Here is a 9,775-nt window from a genome sequence, read left to right as displayed (position 1 = left end):
ACACCCCCACCCCATTTTTCCCCCCCCCATCCATGGGGGCACCGTGCTGCCGACCCCTACACCCCCCCCCATCCCCCATCCTCGCCCCCACCCCAAATCTCACAGCGCTGGCAGCATCCAGGGTGCGGGGAGCAGAACCGGGGGGGATGCGGGCGGGCGGGCGGGTGGGTTTTGGGGGTGAGGGGGGGGTCCCGGGTGGGCACCCCGTGCCGCCCCCCCCCTCGCAGGGGGTCCCTAGCGTGGGGTCTCGCTCTGCCCGCAGAGCCCAGCGGCACTGAGCGAGGGTAGCGCGCCAGGCACCGGCGGGGACCGCGCTGGCCTCAGGCAGGTGGAGGATGAACGGCGACGCCGAGTGCCCTGCAGATTTGGAAATGACAGCGCCCAAAAACCAAGGTGAGATGCGGGACCCCCCCCGATACCGTGCTGGGACACTCAGGGGGTTGGGGGGTGCAGTTTTTAGGGGAGGGGGGCAATCCACGCAGCTCGGCGCCCGACCCTATAAATCCCGACCCTACAAATCCCAACCCTACAAATCCTGATCCTCCAAGGGGGTGTTTGCCCGGCACCACTGTGGGGTGCATGGTGCCCCCCCCACCGTGGAAACGGCTGGTTTTGCCATCAGAAAGGCTGTTTTTGGGTCAGGGCTGGCACAAAGAGGTGCTGGAGCCGCCCTGCGCACATCTGGGCTGAATTAAGCCGCCGAGCCGTTACCTTGGGCCCCCGGCTTCCAGACCCCGGGATGACATCAGAGCTTGGGCTTTTATTGAAAAAGGGGGAGGAAAAAAAGGGAAAAAATATAAAAAAAATAATAAAAAAGGGCGGCTGTGGGGGCAGCCTGCCCAGGCAGAGGGCTCTGCCAGCTCCCCACCCCAGCCCGGAGCCCCCCATGCCGATCCCATCCCCGCTGCGGGCAGGTGCCGGCCCTGTCCCCATCCCTGTCCCCGCTGTCTCGGGGTCCCCTCTTTTTGTCACCGTGGGTTTGGTGCCCTGAGTGCCGCCGGCTGCAGCACGTGTCCCTCGCCGGGTCTTTAGGGGGATTTATTCCAGCAGGGCAGCGATCCCGATATAGAGCAGCCTGGCCGGTGCCAGCGGGGCCGGGATAAATCGGGCCCAGGCGCGGATAAATCGGGCCTGGTTCAGCCTCACGGTGAACTCCCGGCAAGGCCTGGCCCTAGGGGGGGGGGACACACGGTATTGGGGGGGACACGGGGGTCCCCGTTGTGTCCCCGTTGTCCCTTTCTGTGCCTGCTGCAAGGCCACACCGAGAGGAGGATGCGTGGGGGGGGGACGCGCGGCCCGGCCTGGTCGTGGCAGTGCCGTGTCGGCCTCTGTGGGTTTTATTATTTTCAGGGTTTTATTATTTTTGCTGTTTGGGATGCAGCCGGCTGGGGGGGTCTCCGGGGTCTGGGGGTGCCCCCAGGTGGGAAACTGAGGCGGGGGGGCTCTGATCTGCCTTGCTGGGGGCAGGATTTTGGGGGCCTTGCCTGCCCCCTGCTTGGTTTTTACGCCGTGGTTTTGCTGATTTTTGGTTGTTTCTCCCCGATTTCCACAAGCAAAGTGGGAGTCAGCCCCCGAGGCCTGATCCTGCCTCGTTGCTGAGAAATGGGTGGGAAGAGGGGAAAAGCCAAAATTTGGGCCTGGGGCATCCCTGCGGAGCGGCTTCCTTCACGGGAGCAGCTCCCGGCCGTGCTGCCCCCCCCCCATGTGTTCCAGTGGTCCTTTAATGGGGTCTAGGACCCCGGGGGGGCTTCTCCCACCCCCAGCCCAGTGTGGGGGGCGGCCGTGGAGGTGGCTTTTTTGTCTTGGGGGAGTTGGAACAGAGGGGAACCCCCCCCCCAAAGTGCATCCAGGGGGCTAACGCCTGGCGATGGAGCCCCCCGGGGTGTTCGGGCAGGGGGTGTATAGAAGCTGGGGGGGGGAGAGGGCGCTCAGTTTTGGGGGAGCTGGGGGAAAACACCCCCAGAAGCGGCCGTGTACAGGAGAGGAGCAGGGGACATGCCCCCCAGCAGGGAGGTGGCAGCCAGGGGGGGCACCCAAGGGTGCTGTAAGCATCACCCTGCACCGGTGGGACCCCCGTGGGGGGACAGGGGCCGTGCTGGACCCCCCGCTCCCCATCACCACGGGGGTCCCTGCGCCTTGACCTTGGTGGAGGTCAGTGTGGGGCGCTCCCTGTGGTGGGTGCGGGGGGGGGTCCCCTCGCTCAGGGGGCATCGCTCCCACCCCCTGGGTGGGGTTTCCCGATTCCCCCGGGAATCTCCTCCTCCTCCTCCTCTCCCTCTCCCCTTCCTCCTTCTCTCCCTCTCCCTCTCCCCTTCCTCCTCCTCCTCCTTCTCCCCTTCCCCTCCTCTCCTTCTCCCTTCCTCCTCTTCTCCCTCTCCCCTTCCTCCTCTTCTCCCTCTCCCCTTCCTCCTCTTCTCCCTCTCCCCTTCCTCCTCTTCTCCCTCTCCCCTTCCTCCTCTTCTCCCTCTCCCCTTCCTCCTCCTCCTCTCCTTCTCCCCTTCCTCCTCCTCTCCTCCTTCTCCCCCTCCTGCCCCTCTCCCTCTCCCCCCGTGCCCGTGGCTGACCCCATTTCTCGGCGCGCAGACCGCTGGTCTCAGGAGGACATGCTGACCCTGCTGGAGTGCATGAAGAACAACCTGCCCTCCAACGACGGCAGCAAGTTCAAGACCACCGAGTCCCACCTCGACTGGGAGAAGGTGGCCTTCAAGGACTTCTCGGGGGAGATGTGCAAGATGAAGTGGATGGAGATCTCCAACGAGGTAACCACGCTCACTGCCTCGGGGGTCTGGGCATCCTCGGGGTCTGGGCATCCTCGGGGGTCTGGGCATCCCTGGGGTCCGGGCGTCCCCGGGGTCCGAGCTCCTCTGTCCCCGTTGCCTGTTCCTGTAGAGGACGTGGCCCCGTGGGAGGCATCTGGGTGCTGGGATGGGATTTTTTGGCACGAGGAAACCCTGCTCACGCTCGTGTCCCTTCGTTCCCCGCAGGTGAGGAAGTTCCGGACCCTAACAGAGCTCATCATGGATGCCGAGGAGCACGTGAAGAATCCCTACAAAGGCAAAAAAGCTCAAGGTAAAGCCACGGGGAGGCAACGGGGGGGGCAGCAAAAGGGGGACGGACCCTGGCTGGGGGTCCTGTGGGAGCTGTGCAGGGCTCGCCTGGCCCCGTGCCCGCGTCCCGAGGCAGCTCCGTGGCCGAGGGCCCTGGGCTCGGGCCAAATTTGGGGCAGGTTGGATGTGGCCAGACGCGGCGCCAGGAGCCTGCGTCCGAGTTTAGCCCCGGGGACACCGGGTCCTGTTCCCAGCCGGGCAGCCCGGGGGGCACTGCTGCTGTAGAGGGGGGGGTCACCTCGCCGCCTCCTGCCTCAGTTTCCCCTCTGTGCTCACAGCTCTGAGGGCTGGAGGCTGTGCTGGAGATGTCTGGCCAGCTCTGGGTGGGGAGCCCTTGTCCCCAGCGTGTCCCCAAAGGGCTGAGCCCCCCCCACATGGGGGCTGGTTTGGGGGTCCAGGGGCTGGGAAGGGGCTGGGTTTGGCCGTGCAGTGTGCGGGGTCGCTCAGCTCTGCCCCTCTGCCCTCTCCCCAGAAACACCCCGACTTCCCCAAGAAGCCCCTGACCCCCTACTTCCGCTTCTTCATGGAGAAGCGGGCCAAATACGCCAAGCTTCACCCCGAAATGAGCAACCTGGATCTCACCAAGATCCTCTCCAAGAAATACAAGGAGCTTCCCGAGAAGAAAAAGGTACGGCGGGGGGCGGGCGGGCGGGGGGCAGTGAGGCTCCCCTGGCGCGCCGGCGCCTCCAGCTCTCCCAGTAAAACCAGCAGGGCCCAGCTCCTGCCTGGGCAGGGCGGCGCACCCGGCTGCTTGCTCAGCCCAGCCAGACCAGTAAGGCGTCCTTACTGGTCCCAGTCCCGGTTCCCAGAGCTGTGCAGGCTGTGTGTCTGTCTGTCCCCGTAGGACCGGGTGGTGGCTGTGCCATGGGGAGCCCCACGCCGGGTTAATCACGTTCCAGCCCCATGGGTATGGGGGCTCGGAGCCTGGTTGCCCCAGGAGCCCCCCCCCCCGGGCTGGGTTTGTCACCAGCAGCAGAAAAAAGTCCTCGGTGCCCTCTCGCCCACGGCTGGTGCCCTTCTGGGGCTGCCCATGGGATGGAGGCAGGAGATTGGGGAGGGAATCCAGAGCTGTAGGGACGGTCCCAGGGCTGGGGAGCCCCCGTGGGGGGCAGCGGGGCTTTTGGGGTCTGCGTGCCCCTTCCCCGTGCTGACAGCCCCCCTCTGCCTCCCCGCTGTCCCCAGATGAAATACATCCAGGACTTCCAGCGGGAGAAGCAGGAGTTTGAGAGGAACCTGGCGAGGTTCAGGTGAGCAGGAAGCACCGAGCCCCCCCCCCCGTCGGGTGCCACCCACGAGGAAACCCCCCCAGGGGGCTGCGATTTGAAGGCGGGGGGGGGAAAGGGGGGGCTGGAAAAAGGCTCCCTGAGATGAGCCCTGCTAAATGCTGAGGTCACCACCTCGCTTCCCCCAACCCCCCCCCTGGAGCCTGGCTGCTGCCGCCCAGGGGGGGTCCGGTGCCCCCCTCCCACCTCCTGCTGCCCCAGGGGTGCAGCCCCAGGGCCTCGAGGGGATGCTCGTAGCAGGCACCCCCCAGAAGGACGGGCTCAGATCCGTCCCAAACCCCTCCTGCTCTTTTTGGGGCCGCCCTGGCATCGAGCCTGCGCAGTGCCAGCCCTGCAGGGTGGGTCACCCTTCAACAAGGGGGGGGGGCTTAGGGGTGCTCCCCTCTTACTGGCGACGTCCGTAACGCTGCCCCCCTCCCCGCCGGGTAAAGGGAAGACCACCCGGACCTCATCCAGAACGCCAAGAAATCCGACGTCCCCGAGAAGCCCAAGACCCCCCAGCAGCTGTGGTACAACCACGAGAAGAAAATCTACCTGAAAGTGCGCCCAGATGTGAGTACGGTGGGTGGGAGTGAGTGTGAGCGTGAGTGCTGGGGGGGGTCCCGCACCCCGCCGCCGGGGGCACGAGGGGGAACGAGAGAAGCATTTTTTTGGGGATGGGGGGGGGACACACACATAAGGGAGAAGAAGCCGCTAGGAGCTGCCAGCGCTCCGGATGGAGGTAAGGAAGGGCTCCACACACCTAGGAGAGGCTCTGGGGGCGGGGGGGGTCAGCCCCCCCCCCCATTTTATTACCTGCAGTTGAAGGGGTGACCACAGCCTTCCGCACCAGGCAGGGCAGATTGCCAGCGCAGGGATTTCCATCCCTCCCGACCACCTCCGGCCATGCCCCCCACTCGCACGCACCCCCTTCCCTGGCCACGAGCTCGACTTTAATTTTTAAGCTCGAATTTAAATATTTTTTTTTTAAATCCCCCTCCCATTCTTCCCCTTTTTTTGTGGGTTTTACCCCTCTGCCCTCACCTCTGGCTTTGGGTTTTCAGGCCACCACGAAGGAGGTGAAAGAGTCGCTGGGCAAGCAGTGGTCTCAACTCTCGGATAAAAAGAGGCTGAAATGGATTCATAAGGCCCTGGAACAGCGGAAGGAGTACGAGGTAGGGAGCAGCCTCGCCCTGTCCCCGCCACGCTGGCCCCCCCATTTCACACCGAGCCCCCCCACCACCCCCCGACACCCGCCCCGATAGGCAGTGTGGGGTTCAGCCAGGTCCCTAGGCAGAGCCCGGCCTCCCCAGGCAACGCTGGGGATGGGCGAAGAGCCCCAGGGGAGAGGATTTAGGGCGATTTAGGGGCTTCTCGTTCCTCCTCCTGCGGCCCCCGGCCAGGCGGGGAGCGCGGCAGCCAGCCCTGACCGCTGTCCCCGTGTCCCTCGGTGCAGGAGATCATGCGTGACTACATCCAGAAGCACCCCGAGCTCAACCTCAGCGAGGAGGGCATCACCCGCTCCACGCTCACCAAGGCCGAGCGCCAGCTCAAGGACAAGTTCGACGGACGACCCACCAAGCCTCCCCCGTGAGTCCCTTATGTTTTTTTTTTCCCCCTCTCAGAGCTCTTGCTTAGGGCTCTGCAAGTCCTTTATGGGGTTTTTCCCCCCAGCCTCGTGGAGCCACTGCTTCGGGCTCTGCAAGTCCCTTATGGGTTTTTATCCCCCTCTTGGAGCCATTGCTTAGGGCTCTGAGTGTCCTTTACGGGGTTTTTATCCCCCTCTTGGAGCCGCTGCTTTGGGCTCTGAGAGTCCCTTATGGGGTTTTACCCCCCCAGCCTCTTGGAGCCATTGCTTAGGGCTCTGCAAGTCCTTTATGGGGTGTTTATCCCCCTCTTGGAGCTGCTGCTTTGGGCTCTGCAAGTCCCATAAGGAAGTCCCTTAAGTTTTTTTCCCCCCAACTCTTGGAGCTGTTGCTTCGGGCTCTGTGAGTCCCTTATGGGGTTTTTATCCCCATCTCAGAGCCACTGCTTTGGGCTCTGCGAGTCCCTTATGGGTTTTTCCTCCGCCCCCCCTCGGAGCTGCTCAGGAGGGGCTGCCCACCTTTGAGTGCCCTTTCTGGGACCACAAGCATCACCCCCATAAATCTGCTCCTTAAATTAACCTAAATAAATGAGGTTTGGGGTGATGCTGCCTGCTTGGGGTTGGGGCACAACCCAGCCTCCTCTCCCACAGCACGGCCACCCCCATGCAGCGCTTTGCTGGTGCCATCCTGGGGGGTGTCCAGGTTTTTTTGGGGGGGCTTCCAGCACCCCACTAACTCCATGGGGTTGGGAGGGGGACGTGAGCATCCCGTGGGCTGCCCCTGACGCCCCTTTTTTGGGTTGTAGGAACAGCTACTCGCTGTACTGCGCCGAGCTGATGGCCAACATGAAGGACGTGCCCAGCACCGAGCGGATGGTGCTGTGCAGCCAGCAGTGGAAGCTGCTCTCCCAGAAGGAGAAGGACGCCTACCACAAAAAGTGCGACCAGGTGGGCAGCGGGGAAAAAGGGCAGGAGGAGTTTGGGGTAGGGAGGAGCCCCCCCCCCCCAGCCTTCCTTGGGGCCGGTCCTCGGTGTCCCCAAGGTGTCCCCTCCCTGGGTTGTGTGCGCGTGGGAGCAGCACGTGGTGGGTGGGGGATGCTGTTGGTGGTGTTGTTGGGGGGGGGATCAGCGAGCACACGAGGCAGCAATAGGGCTGGGGGGAGATCTCTGCATAACCCCGTGTCCCCCCCCTCTCCCCCCCCCCAGAAAAAGAAAGACTACGAGATCGAGCTGCTCCGCTTCCTGGAGGTGAGCACGGGGGGGGGGTGGAGACCCCAAAAACGGGGATCCTCTGCTTGGGGGGGGGCTCACACAGCACATTAAAAGGGGTGCCCTGATGCTGCCCCGCTTTGCTCCCCCAAAACCGGGGGCTTTACACCATGGGGGGGGCACATGGGTGTGATCCCCGGAGCCTGAACCCCGCGGGGCACGGGGAGGAAGCCGGCGGCGCGGGAGGAAGGGGGGAGGCTGCGAGCAGCGGAGGCTGCGCGGGTGCTGCCAGCCTCTCGCTTCCTTCCCTCGGCCACAGCGTGGGTGGGGGAGCTCCCGTGGCCCCCCCAGCCCCGGCACTGCGGACGTGACGTGGCCCCCGGCCCAGTTGGCGAGCGCACGGGGTGGAAAACCCAGCGGGAGCCGTGCACCGGGGGCACGGGGGGTGGAGATGGGGAAGGTGGATGGTGCCCGGGGAGGGGGTGGCGAGGTGTGGGGACCCCCACGCATTGGGTTTTGGGGCTGGACAGCTCGTGCTGCGGCCTCTGCAGCCGGCTGAGAGCTTTGGTGCCCTGTCCCTGGTGTCCCCAGTCCCTAATTGCCCCAGCGCCTCGTTAGGGTCATGCCTGGAGCCCTCTAACCACGTCTCCCCCCTGTGCACCCAGAGCCTGCCTGAGGAGGAGCAGCAGCGGGTGCTGGGCGAGGAGAAGATGCTGGGCAGCAACCGGAAAGGTGCCACGAGTCCCCGCATCCAAAAAATCCTCCCCAGAGACCGGCAAGGTGAGAGGGGAGCAGGGTGGGCACGGGACGGGGACATGGCACGGGGGGGGGGGACATGGCATGGGGACATGGCACGGGGTGGGCACGGGACGGGGACATGGCACGGGGTGGGCACGGCACGGGGACATGGCACAGGGTTACTGGCACCCCAAGGTGCCCTGCGGGTCCCGCCGTGTGCTCGCCCCCACCCACACCCCGCGTGCCCCCCAGGCCAGCTCAGAGAAGCCCAAGCGGCCCATCTCGGCCATGTTCATCTTCTCGGAGGAGAAGAGGAAGCAGCTGCAGGAGGAGCGGCCGGAGCTGTCGGAGAGCGAGCTGACCCGGCTGCTGGCCCGCATGTGGAACGACCTCTCCGAGAAGAAGAAGGTTGGTGCCCCCCCTGCCCCCCACCTCCATCCCCGTCCTGCACCCCCTGGGGACGCCGCCTGTCCCCATCCTGCTGCCAGGGGCTCAATTTGGCCCCCCCCAAAGCTGGGGGGGTCGTCCCCTGGGAGCGTCACGGTGCCAGCGAGGTGCCGGTGCCGGGTGCCGCTGGCTGTGCCCGCTCCGTGCAGCCTCCTCGTGGCTTAAAACCCTGCAGCACTGAGGGGGGGGTCCTCAAGCCTTAATTTAAAGGCTGGAAGCTTGGGGGGGGGGGGTCCTGAGGTGTCTGAGCATGGTGGGGGGCTGCTGGTGGTGGTGCTGGGGAAGGGCGTCCTGTCCTCTCCCGGTGCTGGGTGGGCTTTGTGCCCCCTGTGATGGGGTTTGTGCCCCCCCCAGAGCAGGGTTTGTGCCCCCTGTGGTGGAGTTTCTGTCCCTCGTGCTGGAGTTTGTGCCCCCTGTGATGGGGTTTTGCCCCCCCAGCAGGATTTGTGCCCCCTGTGATGGGATTTGTCCCCCCCATAGCAGGGTTTGCACCCATTGTGGTGCGGATTGTGCCCCCCACAATGGAGCTGGTGCCCCTGGTGGCAGCGTTTGTGCCCCCTGTAGTGGGGTTTGTGCCCTTGTAATGGGTTTTGTGCCCCCCATGGCAGGGTTTGTGCCCCCCACGTGGGTTTTGTGCCCCCCTGCTAGCCGTGCACCCCCTCACCCCCTGCCCGCCCCCCCCAGGCCAAGTACAAGGCACGGGAGGCGGCGATGAAGGCGCAGTCGGAGAAGAAGCACGGCTCGGACAAAGAGGAGCGCGGCAAGCTGCCCGAATCCCCCAAGACAGCCGAGGAGATCTGGCAGCAGAGCGTCATCGGGGACTACCTGGCTCGTTTCAAGGTGGGGAGAGACCCTGACCCCCCCCCGGTGACCCCCCTCCCGGTGCCCTCGGCGCGTTTAACCCGGTCCCTGCCGCAGAACGACCGGGGGAAGGCGCTGAAGGCGATGGAGGCCACCTGGAACAACATGGAGAAGAAGGAGAAGCTGATGTGGATCAAGAAGGCGGCGGAGGACCAGAAGCGATACGAGGTGGGCTCCCTCCCCCCCCCCCCCCAAATCCCACCCCCCTTGCCCCGGTGCAGCCCCCCGGTGCCGCGCTCACCGCCCTCTCTCTCCCCCTGCGCAGAGGGAGCTGAGCGAGATGCGCGCCCCCCCCCTGCTCCACCAACTCCGCCAAGAAGATGAAGTTCCAGGGAGAACCCAAGAAGCCCCCCATGTGAGTACGGCGGGGATGGGGGCCCCAAAAAGCGCCCCCCCCGAGCATCCCTGGGGCTGGAATTTGGGGAGGTTGGGGAGCATCCCTCGGACCGCGGGCGCGCTTTGGGCACGAGGGGTGCTTTTGGGGCACCTCGCCCCACCACCACCACCCTGCCTGACCCCCGTCATTTCGGTGCCCCCCCATCCCACCCCCGTGCCCCCCCTCCAGG

At 65.3% G+C, this 9,775-nt stretch overlaps 1 protein-coding gene across 1 annotated transcript; it reads left to right on the top strand.

The window, feature by feature from the left end:
- Nucleotides 1-256: 256 nt before the first annotated feature.
- UBTF (upstream binding transcription factor) lies at nt 257-9,583 on the top strand. Its single transcript, XM_068661196.1, is given in 17 exon segments — nt 257-393; nt 2,584-2,759; nt 2,985-3,074; nt 3,580-3,735; nt 4,290-4,354; nt 4,822-4,942; nt 5,434-5,544; nt 5,826-5,959; nt 6,761-6,902; nt 7,161-7,202; nt 7,829-7,906; nt 7,908-7,943; nt 8,154-8,309; nt 9,033-9,188; nt 9,267-9,377; nt 9,475-9,498; nt 9,500-9,583. Coding segments are annotated over 17 exon segments (1,725 nt in total). The 5' UTR covers nt 257-335; the 3' UTR covers nt 9,569-9,583.
- Nucleotides 9,584-9,775: the final 192 nt, after the last annotated feature.

The sequence above is a fragment of the Anas acuta genome, chromosome 25 (genome assembly GCF_963932015.1).
Source record: "Anas acuta chromosome 25, bAnaAcu1.1, whole genome shotgun sequence".
Classification (NCBI taxonomy): domain Eukaryota; kingdom Metazoa; phylum Chordata; class Aves; order Anseriformes; family Anatidae; genus Anas; species Anas acuta.
Note: the sequence above shows the minus strand (reverse complement) of the source record. Positions and strands in the feature narration are given on the sequence as shown.